Here is a 20,000-nt window from a genome sequence, read left to right on the forward strand (position 1 = left end):
ACAACACTTATTAGACTAACGTTTTCATGTGGTTAACTTAGCTGTTCGTCTGGTTTAGCTAAAGTTAGCATGGACATGTTTTTCACTGTTAGTAGCTACTAGGGCCAGATGTTGATGAGAATATCATAAACAAGGGGACATGTCAATCAGAATTTTAATGTTCACAGTGCAAAATGAAAAGGTCATATGCACCTTCCTTACAAGGTGAAAGAGTTAATGTAGCCAACAAAAACACTATGAAGACATAAATACACTGTGGAACTGTACAGGTAAGCTTCTGGAAAACCTGAAGCCTATCGGAACAATGTGCTTTGGACTAATGAAACCAAAATTTAACTTTTTGGCCACAACCAAAGAAGGTATGTTTGAAAAACAGGTGAAGCATTTGTAGAGAAGAACACCTTGCCAACTGTTAACCATGGAGGTGGATCCATTATTCTTTGGGGTTGTGTAGCAGCTGGGGGCACAGGCAATATTGTGCGGGTGGAAGGAAGAATGGATTCCACCATATCAAGACATTCTAGAGGCTAATGTTCGAAGGTCAGTCCAGAAATTTAAGTTGAAGAGAGGTTGGGTATTCCAGCAAGACAATGACCCGAAGCATACCTCAAAATCAACCATGAAGTACCTCCAGGAAAGACGGATGAAGGTTTTGGAATGGCCATCACAGTCTCTAGATGCTGGCTGGCTACAGGAAGCGTATGCAAGCGGTTATAGTCGCCCGAGGAGGAGTTACAGCTGTACTAGCTGACAGGGTTCCCAAACGTTTGCACAAGGTCTTTTTCCTTGTTTTATTATTTTGAAATTGTAAAAAGTTAAAAATAAAAAATAATCTTGCTTTAAAATGTGATGAAATGTGTCCTGTTTAACTTAGAGGTCAGGTTTGACCAGAGGTTAGGTTTGCTTCTTTTCACTTAGATATTAATTGTAAAAGGCATTTTGAATAGGAGTTTTTGCACCCCACCGTAGCATGACTCATACTCTCAACATTTAGTCTTATATAACAGCACACAGTACCAAGACACAAGGTGCCTCAAGACCTCAAGTATTCAGGAAAAGGAAGGAAGGAAGGAAGGAAGGATGCACGATAGAAACATTCAAGCAGGGTCACAATGTCTTTCCCTATAATGGCCTTCTACGTAGAACCTTCCCTATAATGGCCTTCTAGAACCTTCCCTATAATGGCCTTCTAGAACCTTCCCTATAACGGCCTTCTAGAACCTTCTTCCCTCCTTGGACCCTTAAACTAGTTGTAAGTCCTTTGTTAGGGACCATGTGACTGTCTGGTTAAATAAATACAAATACACATTACAACTCCCAAAGCATGACAGAGCAGTAAGGTTGCAGCAGTTGAGCTAGAACATGAAGACCAGAATCTGGACGCACACGCACACGCACACGCACGCGCACGCACACGCACACGCACACGCACACGCACGCACACGCACACGCACGCGCACGCACACACACACACGGACACGCACGCGCACACGCACACGCACACACACACACACACACACCTACTGCTGTCAACCTTACCCTCAGATCAGCTCTTCTCCCAACATAACCAACCTGCCAGTCAGAAACACATCTGTATGAGAAATGCCATGTGTGTCGGTGTGTGTGTGTGTGTGTGTGTGTGTGTCGGTGTGTGTGTGTGTGTGTGTGACGAGCCAGGGCCTACGCGTAAACATGAATTGTAATTGTGTATATTATTACTTATTATTACTTATATATTACTATAATACTATACAATGGTATCGTCATCATCATCAATAAAAAGGAGCATAACACTTGAAGACATGAGCACTGAGTGTGGATGCTGAAACTGTGTGTGTGTGTGTGTGTGTGTGTGTGTGTGTGTGTGTGTAGCCCACCTTGCAGTCCCGTGAAGTTGTTTCGGGGGGCACGGATCCGAGTTGACTGGAGATGGTCGCTGCTATCAGCTGCTTACACCACTCTACATGAGACCCTGTGGGACTGGAGAGAGGAAGGAAAGGAGGGAGTGTGTGTGTGTGTGTGTGTGTGTGTGTGTGTGTGTGTGTGTGTGTGTGTGTGTGTATGTGTGTGTGTGTGGGGAGGGGGGGGGGGGGGGGAGAGTAAAAGACAAACAAACAGACAGTAAGAGAAATATTCAATGTCCAATGTTATCATGTACTGTATGTCTACCATTCTGTGGACCTGTAGTAGGTTAGTCAGTTGTCCATTTTATCACAAACACAAAAGGGCAAAAGTAGGTCGTGGCTGCTTGAGCTTGAGGAGGACCGCTGCTTTCTATCAGAGGCGTGTTGACTTGGCACAGACCCCCGAGCAGCCCTCCGCCCATCTGGTGCACAGATCATTGTCGGAATACCAGAATACTCCAGACACATTCCTGATTCCAGCACCAGTATAGTAGAGATTAACCGCGCCCATAGGGAGACAGAGAGGCCTAATGCATCATACAAATAAACACAGTTCCAAGCAATGTAATACAAACAAGCTCAATGCAAAACCGAACATGACAGAACAGTAAGCCAGTCGGTCTTCTCCGATGTTCACGCCCACGTCGCGTCGCCTTTTTTTGCAATTTTCTTTTTATTCAACAATAAGAGCAATAATACAACAATTCAACATCAACAAAAACAACAAAAGAAAAACATAAAAAGGAAAAGAAAAAGCTACTGCTGTCATGTCTCAAGTCTGTGTCAACGTCGCGTCGCCTTTACATGCCAATGAATGCATGCACCACATTTATATCACACCACATCTGTTAAACACATTGGAACAGTTTCATGCATATCTCTAGTATTGTGCACAGAACAGTATATTGTGTTCATTCACCTGTCCAGTGTTTCCACGCTTGCATGATGCGATCCAGCGGTGGAGGAGGACAGAGTTCTGGGTTTACCGTCAGATCCCCCAGCTCCTCCAGACTGTTTTTCCATCTTCACGATCCTCCCGTTTCCTCTCCGTGCTGGATGATCACTTTAGTTTCCTCTCCGATGCAGACAGATCTGGGTCGATGCGTTTAAGTATTGATGTGTTGGTTCAGGATCAGGATGCACCATCGCCATAGACACTGCTCAGCGCTCCGAACCAGAGACAGAGGAGGTTCGCTGCTTCCTGTGTTGCGCAGCGGTGATCGCGTCACTGATGAAGAGGAGGAGTGTTTATTTACATGAGGAAGCAGAGAGAGAACACCCCCCCCAGACTACCCGGATGACCCGAAATGCATCTCTGCAGAGGGAGGGGGGGTCCACTCCACAAATGTAAAATTGTATGATGTATGATATATTTTAATGTTTGATATTTGTAATTTAAGCATGTTTTATATGTTAAATGTTATTTGTAATGTATGTTTTAAATGTGGACATTCTCATCTTCATCTCAGCATCAGCAACCCTAATGGCGCTTTCCACTGTGACTGTTGGCAGTGTTGTTTATTTGTTTATTTGTTTATAAACTTTATTTGTTTATTTATTGGAAGGATCCCCATTAGCTATACCCATAGCCATGAGCTACTTTTAGTGGGGTCCACATTTAAAACATACATTACAAATAACATTTAACATATAAAACATACTTAAATTACAAATATCAAACATTAAAATATATCATACATCATAGCCTACAATTTTACATTTAGCATAATATAAAACACTTATATATCTAGTTGGAGTCCACATTTAAAACATAAGTACTGTTTATGCCTAGATCAGGGCACGTTTAGCACTATTATGACCATTATGGCCAAATCCCATAACAGAGGATGACATTCCTGGTATTCCAGGGGTAGCCGTTATTGACTCCACGTGCCTAATGTAAAGGCCTAATGAGAATGTGTTCTTAATTCACCTGCCTGGTTGGATAAAGGCTGACTGATTTTGTTATGTTTAGGTTATCCCTCTCTAACAATATTGGGCTTTTTTCTTTTTGTTCTGCATGTTGTTACAATGCAAAAAAAAGAAGAAATAAACATGTGAATATCAAAGCATTTGTAATTGCAACCATTTTCTGTGAGAAAAGTGACAGAAGTGTGGGCGTGCCAATATGTTTGTCCATGACTGTAAGAGTTTCTCTTTTCAAGGTGGGTGAGGGCTGTGTGTAGTTCTCTAGTTCTCTAATGCACACTTGGTATATTTATTGAAAATGACATATAGAGTACAGAGATCAGCTGGACCTAACTCCTGAGGCGGTCTCAGGAGGAAGGTTGTTCACTTCAGATTTGACATGCTATTATATACGTTTAGTCCTTCCCCTTTTGGTCACTATGATGTAACACCTAATGGCCTTGATTATAATGGGCTAAAACTATGAATTGAGTGTTGTCTTGTGTTTGTCGTGAGAGTTGAGAAAGGAGTATTCTGCTGCACCTGGCTTGAAGGCCAGACAGAACAGTCCCAGACAGAAAGTAACTCCCTAATACCTTATAATTGGTCTTGTGTAGGGTACCATACTGATAACGTGTCTATTATAACAGGAAAACTGATAAGATATCTAACTAACTGGTGCTAGAAGAATTAACAATAAAACCTTAGAAAATATATATCCTAACAGTGGAGGGGGGGATTGTTTATCAGAGTGAAGCTCTGTGAGAGAAGCTGTTCTGGAGCCTGTTGGTGCTGGACCTGAGGATCCTGAGTCTCTTAGATGGTAGGGTCAGGGTCAGGGGTCAAACAGACCCGAGGATCCTGTACTTCCTGAGTCTCTTAGATGGTAGGGGGTCAAACAGACCCGAGGATCCTGTACCTCCTGAGTCTCTTAGATGGTAGGGGGTCAGACAGACCGTGGTTGGGGTGGGGGAGGTATCCTTGATGATGCTTGCCACCCTCCGCCACGCAGGATTGCCTGGAGGGACTCGATGGAAGGGAGTTTGGTGCCGATGATACGCTGGGCGGTTTCCACCACCCGTAGCAGGGCCTTCCGGGGCCTTCCGGTCGGACACAGCGCACAGTGAGGATGCTCTCAATGGTGCAGCGGTAGAAGTCGGTCAAGATCCTGGGAGACAGCTGGGCTGAGACATCTCCAGATATCAGAATGGATCAAGAGCATCAATATTATACTTTACAGTGAATATCTGCATTCATATTGGGCCTATCATGGTGTTGGATTAACCCCCTTGGCCACTGATGGTTCTGAGGTGAAGGTGCAACAAGAAGGGTCAGATTTTGGAGTAAACTGTCTGTGTCCTCAGTCTGTTATGAAAGGATACCAGGGGAGGCTGGTGAAGGTAGAAATCGGAGGATGAGCTCATTGTAATGCATGGATCAACACATGTTTGATACCATTCCTCAACCCGTTCCATGGATCACAATGAGCCCATCCTCCGATTTCTGCCTCCGATGAAAAGGACACTTTACAGTAACCAAGAGAGGGAAAGAAACAAGCAGATACAACAATTTAAGTGAGAAATCTTTAAATTAATTTAATCAGTATTATTTACATAACAAGAGCCAGCCAACATACAGTGGAGCATACATGAAGGAGTATATGACACAAAGGAAAATCCCTTTAAACTAAGATTACCTAAATTAAGGTAGAATAAATGAAATACAAAAATCACTGGAGTGAAAGAATCACAGTGCTCAATTCCCCTATTCTTAGAATCGCAGATGAAGAGTCAAAAGGAACTGAGAACTGAACCAGTTCCCAACCGACTCACCCAGGAGTGACTCAGTAAGGTTCTTCTATCCTCCTCTCTGTTAGAAAGCAAAAATCCCCAAATGCCCGTAAGGTAAAAGAAAAAAAAAGAAATCTAAATGAATGTAGCAGAAATCCACAAATTACCAACAATTCAACCCAAAAAACGAAAACATTTTTCTTATTACTTTCCTTTTTTTTATAAAACTGTCAAATTTTACACTAAATAAAATAATTATATCTTACAACAATAGAACTTTTTTCAACAGTAAAATAGGCTTTGCTTGAGGTAATTACATAATTACTGTACTTGTACAAAGTAAAAAATAAACAAAATAGATTTTGTCTCTTTTTTTCCCTAAAACGCAACCAACCAAAAGTGTTTTGAGTCGTTGTCGTTTATTTTTCCTCGCGATCGTTTATGCTTAACTCTCCTCACTGAGGCCAAAGTCTTCCAAACTAGAGCATTCTGGGGCGGCATACAGGACTGAAAGGGTTAAAAAAACAACACCCGGATTCTTACAGATTCGTAGTTAGGGTAGGAGTTGCCCATAACTATACACAGGGTCAGATCTGTTCTCATCCCCCCGTATGATCAAGGTCAGGATTAGGGTAGGGTAATCTGACCAGGGTAGGCTCCACTGAATATGACCCTAGAGCTAGGCCTAACCCTAGACCCCAAGTGATTCTTAGCCCCTACATCCACCTACGTGAGGATGTAGGCAGTGGTGGAAATTGGGGGGCACCCACAGGAACATTGTTAAGGACTTGAACTTGTTGGGGTTATAATACTTTAATTTCAACATTAAATTTGCCCCCTGGACCCACCAGGGTTCCTATAATGAAATCGTTACATTTTCAACACAGGGATCAGTGGACTAAATACACAAGTGTCTTCATATCTCTTGATGTCATATGATCAATGAGAGACAGACAGACACCACTAGGGTTTCGTTTCGCAGTGTTTTCAGGGTCTCTGTAGGTAACAGTCCAAGGCCCTGAAACAACATTGATGATTTAAATGTAAATCAACCAATTAAGACGCTTCCTTTCCCCAAGAATATCTGTCAGCTGATCATCAGCCAATCAGGAGCGTCCTTTCTTCCCCCTGCCACCACAGATGCCGCCCACAGACAAAGACTGACGTTTGGGTACAAAATATCCGCCTGAGGGGGGGACCTCGAGACAGTCGTCCTGAGGGGGGGACCTCGAGACAGTCGTCCTGAGGGGGGGACCTCGAGACAGTCGAAGGCACAGAACTGAACATGACCAGCCGTCGACAACCCTGGCTTTGCCCGGAATAAAGCACTCAGAATGTTTTGAGGGACATTTTCAATCCCGATCACATCTTATCCCCAACCGCCAAAATCTGTGGTAAGTCTAGTCAACCCTAAGTCCAAAAGAAGCCACAGAACTATTTACTCAGTACCGTGACTGTTCTGAGATGAGATGGGATGCTCGTTGGGGAGTCCATCAAGCTTCAGTGAAGTTGAGAACCGTGGTTCAGGAACAAACAGTAATGCTAATAAGGGAGTGTGACCGGGTCTGAAGGGTGTTGGCAATATGAGAGAGACGCCTTGTCCAGAAACATCCCCGCTGTGAGACACCCTTGTTTAGATCTGAAATGATTAGAGAAAAGGTAGATGGTAGCGGCTCCGCCATCGCCCTTGAAGAAGCTATCTGAAATGTTTCACCGTCTCGCTTAACCTATGCCTATCCAATCCTTCCAGATCTCCGACCATGTATAGAGTCTAGGGGTTAGGTCAGGTGTCTAGGGGCGTAGGGTCCTAGGGGTTTGGGTACGTGTCTAGGGGCATAGGATCTATGGGTTAAGATTGTGTGTCGTAGAGGGCGTAAGCGTTAGGTCAAGTGTCTATGGCGTAGGCTCTCTAAGGGGTTGTTTCTAGACAGGGCCATTGACGGGCAGTACCAGAGACTGTGGACAGCTGGTCGTCGTTATTAGACTGAGTGGAACGTGTCAAATTAAAAACTCACTGCTCCTCCTATAGGAACCAATGCAATTCCCTCCTGTGTTCTCCAAAGACCAACTACAGTACAATACAGAGGCACCCTGACTCACTGCGCATCCCCAAAAACTAGAGCAAGATATCAAATCAAAACCAATAACAGTGCACTACTACAATGTCATCAGAGACTTAGTATCACATTAAACTGGTTGACTTTTGACGTTTTGATCATATTGGGGCATGTCTGCGTAGCCTACATTGTACTTACAGTGACATGGTGAATGTAAAACCCAGTTAAACGCACCACCAGTCCCACTCTCGTGTCTCTAAGCTCAGTTTCTTTAGTCTGTCGGTCACAACAGGGCCCCTGTTATGGCCTTGGAGAAGCACAGTTATCAAGGAGTTAAAGCATTGTCTTATAACAGATCCTTATGGCCAGAGGTCTAGCGGAGTCCCTAGCTAACAGGGACTCCTCGGCCAGTGAAGTCCCCAGCCAGCAGCATCCGTAGCTAACTGTCCTTGGCTAGAAGAGTCCGTAGCTACCTAGCAGGGAGTCTCAGTCTAGTGAACAGAGTCCCTAACTAGCCGACAGAGTCCCTAGCTAGCTATCAGTCCTTGGCTAGCAGAGTCCTGAGCTAGCTAGTAGGGAGTCTCTAGCTATCAGTCCTTAGCTAGCTAGCAGAGAGTCTCTAGTTAACAGGGTTAAGGGTTCCTTGCTAACGGAGTCCCTGTCTAACAGGTTCCCTGGCTAGCAGCCACCTGTCACAAGACACTGGGAGTTCACAGGAGGAATGAGCTTCACCTCTACACATTCATCCTGTACTATAACAGTAAAGTGTTTGAATCTTTAAGGCTTCTCTTTCGTTTTGTCGGATCTATAAAAGTCGTGAAAAGGCTTTACTGTGACATATTGCATAATCACCAATGGTATTACGTATTGTTATCAACATTATTACTATCCTTGTTATCCTCATTATTACTATCACTATGTACAAAAACTTCCTGTAAAAGCACGTACGTGTGTGCACGTGTGTGTGTGTGTGTGTGTGTGTGTGTGTGTGTGTCTCTGATGGAATACTGTCAAAATGCAATCCTTTCTTCTGCTGTCTTTGAAGTAATCACAGATCTGCCACAGTTGGATGGGTGAAAGCGATGATAGTGACAACAACCTGATTTCACTTATCAACTCAGTTACAGATCTGTGATTATTACTATCAAGTAAAGGGAGGAGAAAAGAATGCTTTTTAATCGGGTGTCAAACAGAGACAGTGAGTGTGTGTATGGTGAGATCAGAAGGGGGTGTGCAGGTGTGTGATGTGCTGCGTGGGGGAGGCTGCGGAGGGGGCGGAGCTGTTGGACAGGTGAGAGGAAGGGGAGGAGTCAGAGAGCTGCAGTTCCTCCAGCTTCCTCAGGTACTCGTCTCTCAGAGCCAGGAGCTCCTTGTAGCGCTGCTCTACCGGGCTCTGCTGCTGCCAACCACCAGGGGGAGACAGAGAGGGGGGTGGGGGAGACAGAGAGGGTAGGATAGGGAAGGAGAAAGGGGAAAGGGAAAGAGGAGGACAAGGGGCGTAGAAAGAAGGGGGGGGTTGGGGTGGGGAGGGAGAGAGAGAGAGAGAGAGAGAGAGAGAGAGAGAGAGAGAGAGAGAGAGAGAGAGAGAGAGAGAACGAGAGAGAGACTGTTAACAATGTTAAGGCAAAGATCACTGGCATGTACACACGAACACAAAACATACATCTAGTGAATATTCATTATTGATATTAGTGAAGTGAAGCTCTTTGTGAGTAGCAGGCTGGTGTGACGCCAAACCCGTGTGTGTATGTGTGTGCGTGTGTGTGTGTGTGTGTGTAATTAGGACAGGGAAAGAGGATTTTCTGCTCCAGTGACTCAGGCCCTGCCAACCGCCAAGGGGGGAGAGGGATGTTGTGTGTGTGTGTGTGTGTGTGTGTGTTTGCACAGGGTTTGGGTGTGGGTGGGAGGGCAGAAGAGCTAGGGGGAGAGAGGGGTGTATGGGGGGGGCACACAATGCATGCCCTTAGGGGTAGGAGCATCACAGACACGGGAGCCAACCAAACCAACACCCAGAGGGGTCACATGATCACACTCACACTGACCACAAGGTAAACACAGTGTCACAGACTGATGGGGGTTATGCCTAGTTCTGGATGTCTTGTTGTTCAGCTAAAATCTTGACAAAACATCCTAATTGTTAAGGTCATTTGTGCACTTTGAGCTGCATTTCTTGTATGAAAGGTGCTATATAAATAAAGTTACATCAACCACTAACTGACAATAAGTGCCAAACCACTGCCTATTTCTGACACCTGTTATCAGGTCATCATCATTAAACCATAATGGCAGCAACAGAAGATGAAAGATGTTTTTTGTAAATTCTGAATTTCTTCAGTTCTTTTAACTGTGATCATTCATTTCAATAAAAGTCAGAGTCAGCAAGGTGGAAGTAATGTCGTGAGGTTAGAATGATATGTTCTATCTCCGTTTAGAATGATAAGGTTCTATCTCCGTTTAGGGCAGTTCAGAGATATTGAGCGTCAAAGTTTTTACATTCCATTATGTTCTGTGAGATGGAACCTTTGTATTTTTATTAATTACTAACTCAAAAATGTCAACATTTTAAAAAATAACACCACACAGGCATTAATAAACACCTAATGGATCAGATTATGTAAAAAACTCAATTTTGACAAAAATGGAGATAGAACCTTATAATTCTAACGTCACAATGTGTTGTTCATCTATCCATCGTTTCATTCATCCGTGGATTCATCCATCCGTTCATGTTCAGGGTTTTACCTGCTGTCGTATGCGTGGGTTCCAGCGGATGTAGTACGTCACCCAGAGCTCTAGGTGGCGCATGCTGGCCACGGGGTAGAGCACACGGCTGGACTCTGGGGTGTAGAAGGGGTTCATGTAGAGGTCACTGGTACTGTTGACCATGGACCACAGAGACACAGTCTTCAACCTCATCTCCTACAGAGAGGGAGAGGGGGGAGGAGGGAGAGAGGTAAGATAAGAAGAAGGAGAAGGACTCGGGGAGAAAGTCATGTATAAAGGAAAAAATACTGAATTTATTTATACTGATGATCAAAGATAAAGCAAACCCATATCTTAAACTACGGTACGCGAAGACATACAGTATGCTCATTACAGGGTTCCTACTAATGTTCCATTTAAAAAGACTTCCAGACCGACATTAGAACTTCCAGACCTACATTAGAACTTCCAGACCGACATTAGAACTTCCAGACCGACATTAGAACTTCCAGACCGACAGTACATTAGAACTTCCAGACGTACATGTTCAGACTGCTTAGTGGGTCTGTGTTTGGACGAGTCTGCACACATGTTAAAAAAGGCACCGTTTAGCGTAACACAGATCTGTCGAAATGACCTGTCTTTGAAAAAAATAAATATGAAACACAATTCTGATCTCTTCTCTATGAATATGGCTGAATAGGTCTTGAATCACAGATTTATTTCCAGACTTCCAGGGTTTTCCATACTTTCCCAGGTCTGGAAATTCTCAATATTTTATTCCAGAACTTTCCAGACCTAACCCTAACCCACACACACCTTCTTTTTTTTTTTTTAAGTATTTTTTTCTGAGTGGGGCAGTCCCACTCATATTGTTCATTTTATTGTACAGATACAGTGAAGACAGAGAGGAAAGTAAGGAGAAGAAGGGAGAGAGGGCATGTCAGCAGGGCATGGGCCGGATTCGAACCCATGCCGACATGGGCATATGTGTGCACTGTAGACCGCGGTGCTAGACCACTGGACCACCCCAGGCCACAATCCACACAAACCTAACAGCCACATCACACTGATGCAACATTAAACAGACTCTGCAAACAGAACCCTGTCTGGTTCTGAGGTGCAGAGAGAGATGTAGTTCTTTGGACCTCTCTCAGTGAGAGTGCAGGAGAGAGGGGGGCGAGGGGGATAGGGAGGGTAGAGAGAGGGAGGAGGAGAGAGGGGATGTTTCATCCGCCTAAAGTGCTGCTTGATTACTCCAACCCCAGACTCACTGATGCATCCCTCTCTCTCTCCCTCTCCCTCTCTCTCTCCCTCTCTTCTGCTCTATTTCACACGATGGGGAGGAGAAGTAGGGAGAGAGGGACAAAGAGAGGGAAACAGAGAGAGAGTGAGGGCAGGTGACAGAAGAAGGGGGAGAGGGAGAGAGTGCACGCGACGGGACAAAACAGTTTGAAAGGACGGAGGGAAAGGGGGAGGAAGAGAGGCAGAGTGAGACTGAACAGGAAGTCAGAGTAGAACAGGTCGTCCGTGTTCTTAATCCTGCGCAATCCTCCGCAACTTACCGACCGTATTTCGGCAAAACATAGAGGTCATGTGATTAGATCTGTGAGAGTCAATCGGCATCTGTGATTTTGGGTTCGTTTGCAATGTTTTTTTTTGTTTTCTGTCATGGTTTTTCTGCTGCAGTCGAAATGATAAATTAAGTTTTGGCAGACAGCATTCTGGGTGCAAATTCAGGAGGCTCATATCGCAACACAGCAGGGAGACCTCAAATCTAAAGCCAAATGTTGATAGACATTATATACAGTATATATATATTTTGTTACATAGATATCTTGTTGCATATCTATGTTGCACAGAGCCTTGATATCATATCTGGGGGATAATATCAGTAAATACAGACTTAGCTTATCCTGTGCGAATGTGCCGCATGTAACACAGACGTGGGGGGGTCATTTCAAAATCACATGAGGTCCCCAGATAATACTAGTCCTGTGCAAATAGGGTTTATGTTGGGATCACAGAGAAAGAGAGAGAGAGAGAGAGAGAGAGAGAGAGAGAGAGAGAGGGGGAGGGAGGGAGAGAGAGGCAGAGAGAGAGAGAGAGAGAGAGGCAGAGAGAGAGAGAGGCAGAGAGGCAGAGAGGGAGAATAGCCTGACTTACGTGTTGGTCTCGCACACTCTCACAGTTGTAGAGGAAGGTTCCAAAGCGACAGCTGTACAGATGGTCCAGGATGGTGATCAAGAGACGCTCGTTAAACTCAAACGCCGTGGGGAACTGTGGGGGGGAGGGAGGGAGGGAGGGGGGGGGAGGGAGGGTTAACAACAGCACAAAGCCCTGCTCGCAGGCAGCAGACGTAGTGGTAAAGCTACACATCATGCAGCTGAGCGTGCATTCATTCATTGCATTTCTATAGAGCCCCTTTCTAGACCCCCACAGCGTTCACTCTCATTGTATGGGGGAGAGAACTACCAATGCAAAACACATGGCCAGAGAGACTGTGGTGGAGCTGCAAGGTGAGCTGCTCCAATCCTAGGCCCATGTCCCACACGGGTGTGTGTGGCAGGGTTCCTACCAGTTTTAACAAGTAAAATTTACCTTTTAAGACCTATTCGCGGCGACACCATAGCTTTTTTGTCATCCTCGAGGTGATGAAATTAGGGATTTCACTGCCATACAGACAAAAACAGTCTGAAGGATAATTAATATAAAAATAAATAAGTCCCATAATTACTCAAAAGTAAATGTATTAACATGAACAGTTAAACTGTAGAAAGTCACTTCGACGTGAAGAGAACAAAGTGCTTCCTGGCAGGACAAGCTAATCTCGTTTGTAAGACCTAGCACCTCATTTCTTTAGACCTAATTAAATGGAACCCCCTTGCATTTAAGACCATTTTAGGCCTTATAAATTGCCGGATTTTAGACTTTAAGGCTTTTTAAGACCAGCGCTGGAACCCTGTGTGTGTTCTACCCACCTGCTTGGTCATCTGCCACACGCAGTCGATGAACTGCACGAAGATGGGAGACCGGTCCTGATCCGCATGGTTCTTGTCCCCATGTCCTATCCTCTGGAGACGTACACACACACACACACACACACACACACACACGTACACACACACACACACGCACACACGTACACACGTACACACACACACGCACGCACGCACACACGTACACACACACACACACACGCACGCACGCACGAACACACACACACACACACACACACACACACACACACACACACACACACACGTACACACACACACACAATCAGTGTAGTAGTAGCTTCCTTCCTATAGATAATAACATAACTGTATTCCATCCAAATCTGCCCATGTTTGGGTCTGTGGTGACGGTAACCGTGGTGACGGTAACCGTTGTGACTGTTGTGACTCACGGAGGCGAACTTGTGTCCGAAGCTGATCCACTCCTTCTCCAGCAGAACCTGGAAGCCCCTGAGGGTGCGGTAGTGGCTGTCCAGCATCAGCATAGCCAGAGAGGTGAGCTGGGCCGTGCGGTCCCACCCGTCACTGCAGTGGACCACCACAGAGTTCCCCCCGGAGATCTTATCAGCCAGCTGGATGGCGCCCGACAACACCAGCTGTGATAGGAAGGGAGGAACGGGTTGGAGATGCCGTAGAATAGATCATGTACCCCCCCCCCCCCCCCCGAGAAAGTTCTGCTAGTAGGCAACAGTATGTACGTGTGTGTATGTGTGTACGTGTGTGTGTACGCGTGTGCGTGTGTACGTGTGTACGTGTGTTTGTGTGTGTACGGGTGTACGTGTGTGCGTGTGTACGTGTGTGTACGTGTGTGTGTGTGTACGCGTGTGTGCGTGTGTGTGTGTGTGCATGTGTACGTGTGTGTGTGTGTGCGTGTGTACGTGTGTGTGTGTGTGTGTGTGTGTGTCACATGGCAACACGCCATGCACACACCTTGATGTGCTCTAGCCAGTGCGTGGACTCCAGGCTGGACAGCCAGTGTGACTCCTCCACGTTGGGGTAGACGATGTCCTTTAGCTTCTTCAGAGACTCTCTCATCACGTGGATGTTGTGGATGTCCAGGAACACCAGCTCAGCGGTCTGGTACTCATCCCCCTCGTAGCCTCCGCCCGTGGCCTGGGGAGGGAACGCCAGAGAGGGGAGAGAAGGTCAGAGGTCAGAGGAGGAGAGAGAGTGATGACACCATCACAGACACACACGCACCAAGGAGAGGCTGGTGGAGGTAGAAATCAGAGGACGGGCTCATTGTAATGCAGCATGGCATAGAATCAAACACACGTGCGATTCCATGCATTACTACAATGAGGCTGTCCTTAGAGTTCTACCTCCATCAGCCTCCACTGCACGCACCGACCCAAGTCCATTTAAATTGTAAAATTTAGGAAGTAAACACAAATTCCATTTAAAGAATTGAAGAAATCTCAGCTAAACTGAAATGGACTGAGTGGACAGGGAATTGACCATGACTCTACAAGCTTTCTCTGACTTTCTATCAGACGTTGGGACACACAGAGGGGCTGGGTGCGCTGCGCAGGCCAAGGCGTCCAGGAAAGAACAGCCATTTTGCAACAAATGTTTTTCAGCTGTTGGGTAAGAAACGTAAAAAATAAAATGTATGTATGGAACAGCATTACAAGCCTACAATCCATTCAAGTTATTAATAAAATAAAATAAAATCATAATAATTAGTCTTTTGAATCATCACACACACTTTGCACGAGCAGTGTGTGTTACATCACACTCCAATACACTCACACACACACACACACACACACACACACACACACACACACACACAGGTTGTGTTCTGTTAGCGTCTACACTCTACCTCAGTCACTTCTTCTGACACCAGTAAACAACCAAGAAGACAACTAGCATGTTGACCCTACAGTGGACGAGAACACAACAGTCCTTTTTAGGCCTTATAAATCGGATTGCTTGATTTTAGACTTTTTAAGACCAGCACGGTAACCCTGGTTACCTGGTTGATTCTACAGGAGGTACTGCACAGCACGACACGGTGAACTCTGTCTGACCTCTGACCTTGCACCTCTTTACAGTATCCCCCCCCCTCTCTTTGACATGATCCCATCACCCATCACCACCAATCCGAGAAAGCCTCTGTTTGACCCCCTGTGACGCCCTTTGACCCCTGCGGTGGCCTGACCTTGTTGGCGACTGCGTTGACGCTGGGCCGCGCGTCGTAGATGGTGAGCTTGGCGGTGCCGTTGGCCTCGCGGATCAGGTCCAGGTAGCGCTCGTCATCCTTGTTGCGCTTCCCAGACATGCCCACCAGGGGCTGGCTGCAGCGGGCGATCACCGCCTGGTTCTCTCTGTGGATCCAGGACAACACCTGGGGGGGAGGAGAGGAGGAGGGAGGGGAGGAGAAGGGGTGGGTCTATAAGGTCGGGCGGTTTTCTCATTTTTGATATGGTTAAACCGTCCCCCAAATCGTGAGTTTAGAATGATATGGTTCTATCTCCGTTTAGGGCAGTTCAGAGATATTGAGCGTCAAAGTTTTTACATTCCATTATGTTTTGTGAGATGGAACCTTTGTATTTTATTAATTACTAACTCAAAAATGTCTACATTTTAAAAATAACACCACACAGGCATTAATAAACACCTAATGGATCAGATTATGTAAAAAACTAAATTTTGACAAAAATGGAGATGGAACCTTATAATTCTACATGTCGCAGCAGACGGGTGGTGTGATCACGTTTCCTCCTGAGGAGAAGCTTGGTCACGTGACACGCGGTTCTGAGCGCTGCTTCTAATATAAGTAGTCTTTTCTGACAGGTTATTTATTGGACAAATTACATTGTTTTACAAAAAGTTCTGTCATCACTTTCGTAGCATCTTCAACCACACAGACAGTGGTGCTGGACAAACACTCTTAAGGCATATATTATATTTAGCTGTTTATGACAGTTTTATGACGGTATCAACAAAAACCTAGATGCTATTTTTCGAAAACCGCGGTCTACGGTATAACCGTATATAACCGCCCAACCCTAGTGGCCATGTTCACACTCTAAAGCATTGCGATACTAAAATATCGCAATGCACACGGCGTGCGATGCGATATTGTCGCACGACAACATTCGATTCTCCATTCACATTAATTCATTCATTGGTGTGAATTGAGAATCGAATGTTGTCGTGCGACAAAATCGCACGCCGTGTGCATTGGACTTAATGAACTACTTTGGCCCTCCACCTTACACCCCCCCCCCCCCTCCCTCCACTTCCCTCCACCCCCACTCACAGGAATGCGTCCTCGGGACCTGAAGGTGGCCACCCTCCGCAGGTCCTCCTCTGTAGCCTTGAAGGGGACCACCAGGATGGTGGGGTACGTGTCACACAGCTCGTAGTTCTCATTGATGAATGTGATACGCCACTTGTCATTGGGTAAACCCTGGGGGAGGGGAGACAAGCAACCAATCAGAAGACTACTGATGAGGAGTTGTTGGCTGAGGCTGCACCACTGGTGACAATAACAACATCCAATCAAAAACCTCAAATGAAATTTGAAAAAAACTTTTTACAGACAGCTGTAGATAAAGAAGACAGTTAAATGACTGTGTAGTGATTAGGGATGCACCGATACCGCTACCAGTACTCGTACCCGATACTGTGTTCATGTAAAACTACTCTGATACAACTGCTCCCGATACCACTTTACAGCAACGTGATATAATCTCTCGTAGCAAGTAGGCCGAGGAGGATGTCAGCAGTTTGGAGATATTTTAGGATAAGCAATGATGACGCAAAACTGCAAACTATTCTCTGCTAAATTGTGCATATGTGACAGTGTCTGGTGGAAGAGGTAACAAGTCTGGTATCGTCAAGTCGCGAAAATTACCAAAAAGAAAAGTGAGCTTTCTTTCATATACGAGAGTTTAAATGTTGGTTCAATAAAACAAACAACAGTTTCAGGATCACTAAATACTCATTTAAATGTATGTATTTGTACTTAATTTGTATTTGAATTCAGCTTGTTTTGGATTCCCTGTATCGTCTGCCTTCCTGCTTTGTACTGAGGTGAGTGTTAGGGATACATGAGTTGTCGTAAACAAACATAAGGACTGTTCAAAAGCAAGGACTGTGTGATGTAGTTATGTGTTTTTAGCATGTTCATATTCTGTCAGTATGTTGTGATGTGCTAAACATGCAGTTAGATGTTCCATAGCCAAAGTTGGCTGAGGCGCTGTCTTCAAAATGCCTCAGTAATAATAATAATTCATTATATTTGTATAGCGCTTTTCCGAGGCTCAAAGACTCTGACAAATATGGGAAAAACGGGAAAGTGCTGTGTCCCTTGTTGTATGAATAGATCCGAGTCTAAAAAACGATTGAACTGTCATTCTACCGCTGTAGTACACTGGTACTCTGGTGCGGGGAATTTCTGGTTTGGACCTGGAAGTTGCTAAACGTCACGTTTGACGTCAGACTTAACAACCGAATAGGCAGACACAGGTTCATGACTGGTAAAGGCAGACACAGGTTCATGACTGGTAACGGCTCTCTTCTCTCTCCTCACCTGTCTCCTGAACTCCTCCATGGGCTTGTAGACGCTCCAGCCGTGCTCTTCATACTTCTCCTGACTCAGGTACGCAAACAGAGGCTGTGGGGGAGAGAGGAGAGGAGGAGAGGAGGAGAGGAGGAGAGAGGAGAGGAGGAGAGGAGAGGAGGAGAGAGGAGAGGAGGAGAGAGGGGAGGAGAGGAGAGGAGGAGAGGAGGAGGAGAGCAAGAGACAGGAGGAAAAGAACAGAAGATAGAAAGGGTGAGGAGAGGAGAGAGAGGTTACAATAGGCACTGTTTAACCTTTAACATCTCCACAAGGGCCTGTTCCTACCCACAGGCAGGGAGTACTGGAGCATGACAGACTCACTCACTGTCACGCATGGAATGAAACCACAGAATGATATCAACACACAGAACATTCCTCATTCCATTCCATGCATTCCAATGACTCCATCTTTCTCCGATTCCTACCTCCACCAGCCTCCCCTGAGATGACTGTGGTTGAGTTGACCTGAGAGAGCTGAGGTTTCATTAGACATAGAGACACGGGCAGGGCTGGCTGAGTCAACTGGGACTGGGAGAGATTTGTTTGTTGAGGTTATTGGATTAGAGAGAGCAAATATGACAATGAATGAAACACTACATCCTCTCCCAGTGAGAGAGCCCAGTGTGCTGTGGTAAAGCACTGACATTTACATTCATATCTTTGGCATTTAGCAGACTTAGCCTTTATTCAAAGTGACTTACTTAGACAAAGGTTATATATTTGTTGTAAGTGAATCATTTATCCATCAGTCATCGCAAGAAAAAGTTATCTCGGTTCAGGCCAGGGGACATTGGTAGTCACAATGCTAGAAGAAGGAAGAATTACATTTCTTCTTCTTTTTTCCCCCTCCATTAAGACAGCCAGGCAGTTACTCAACTGTTGTAGCATGTGTGATGCTTTTACTCTGCAATAACAATGACTAAGTGAATGATGATAAGTTGAATCTGATCTCAAATGTGTGTTTAAAATGATGGTGTAGGCTACACCCTGCCTGTGGAATTGGCATAGATTAGTATGTCTTATGAGTACTGATGGTTAGATGATTCACTTACTTAGACACGTGTATTTATCGTAAATGAAGGCTTCTGTTAAATCCCCCCAAGATAAACATTAAATGACAGTCCTCCACTCTCTCCTTAGGCAAGGATCAAACCAGCAACCTTCTGACTGCTAGCCGGCTGCTTTAACCTTTAACCTCTGCACCAGACACCCCGCTCTGCTGTTAATGATGCAAGCTGATACACATACCCATCTATCTACACCTCTTCCTCTATCAGCTTTGGAAGACTGGCTGACAGTGAATGTGGTAATTTTCTTAATTATTATTAATCCTTTATTTAACCAGGGTAGTCATATTTTGTATGAAAAAAAACAACAACTTGTTTAATTTCATTAATACGTTCTTTGGAACTTAGTAAGTAAGTAAAATGTAAATTCATGCTGTCACATTTGTCACAAATCAATGTTTGTCAAATTAGGTCGGACTTAATGTTTCCAAAAAGACACTTGACGGAACTGTCTTTTGGGATTTTGTTTCTGCCTGTGAATAGAAAGTAGAAAGTAGCTAGTAGTACGTACCATGGCCAGACAGACAGACAGACAGGTAAGGACAGTAGTAGTACATACATAAAGAGATAGATACCTACCATGATGTGGGAGAGAAGGGGAAGGTGTATTTGAACACAGACAGACAGACAGACAGACAGTCAGACAGACAGACAGACAGACAGTCAGACAGACAGACAGGTAAGGACAGTAGTAGTAGTACGTACCATACTGTGGGAGAGGGGGAAGGTGTATTTGAACAGGATGTCAAAGATGTCTCTCCTGCTGTGGCCCTCCTGCTTCAGCGCAAACCTGAGGTTCCTCATATCCTGGAGGACACACACACACACACCCAGCACGTCAATACACAACACACACACACACACACCCAGTACGTCAATACACAACACACACAACACACCACTACACACACACACACCACCCAGCACGTCAATACACAACACACACACACACACACACCACCCAGTACGTCTATACACAAC

General features: G+C 45.1%; 3 protein-coding genes across 6 annotated transcripts in view; all 3 read right to left on the reverse strand.

The window, feature by feature from the left end:
• mtmr1a (myotubularin related protein 1a) overlaps positions 1–2,927 on the reverse strand; it is a gene marked incomplete at its 5' end in the record, with an annotated part of 19,408 nt that extends 16,481 nt beyond the window's left edge. The window contains 2 exons of the mRNA XM_080543124.1: positions 1,878–1,980; positions 2,824–2,927. Of these exons, the coding sequence (XP_080399250.1) occupies positions 1,878–1,980; positions 2,824–2,927 (207 nt within the window). The remainder of the gene's footprint in view (positions 1–1,877; positions 1,981–2,823) is intronic.
• Positions 1–20,000, reverse strand: part of LOC308168152 (complement factor H-related protein 2-like) — a 499,130-nt gene that overhangs the window by 74,768 nt on the left and 404,362 nt on the right. The gene's annotated exons all lie outside the window — the stretch shown is intronic.
• Positions 5,393–20,000, reverse strand: part of mtm1 (myotubularin 1) — a 27,286-nt gene continuing 12,678 nt past the window's right edge. For 2 of the 4 annotated variants that reach the window (XM_080543257.1, XM_080543255.1), the window contains exons 6-15: positions 19,725–19,826; positions 17,923–18,006; positions 16,648–16,797; positions 15,544–15,729; positions 14,310–14,492; positions 13,772–13,975; positions 13,344–13,436; positions 12,529–12,642; positions 10,402–10,578; positions 5,393–9,055 (exon numbers count right to left, since the gene is read on the reverse strand). In XM_080543257.1, the coding sequence (XP_080399383.1) occupies positions 8,879–9,055; positions 10,402–10,578; positions 12,529–12,642; positions 13,344–13,436; positions 13,772–13,975; positions 14,310–14,492; positions 15,544–15,729; positions 16,648–16,797; positions 17,923–18,006; positions 19,725–19,826 (1,470 nt within the window). In that variant the 3' untranslated portion in view covers positions 5,393–8,878. Of the gene's footprint in view, positions 9,059–10,401; positions 10,579–12,528; positions 12,643–13,343; positions 13,437–13,771; positions 13,976–14,309; positions 14,493–15,543; positions 15,730–16,647; positions 16,798–17,922; positions 18,007–19,724; positions 19,827–20,000 lie in introns of all 4 variants that reach the window. The other 2 variants (XM_080543256.1, XM_080543254.1) reach the window with 1 other exon arrangement.

Source organism: Nansenia antarctica (genome assembly GCF_963989245.1).
Source record: "Nansenia antarctica genome assembly, chromosome: 12".
Classification (NCBI taxonomy): Eukaryota; Metazoa; Chordata; class Actinopteri; order Argentiniformes; family Microstomatidae; genus Nansenia; species Nansenia antarctica.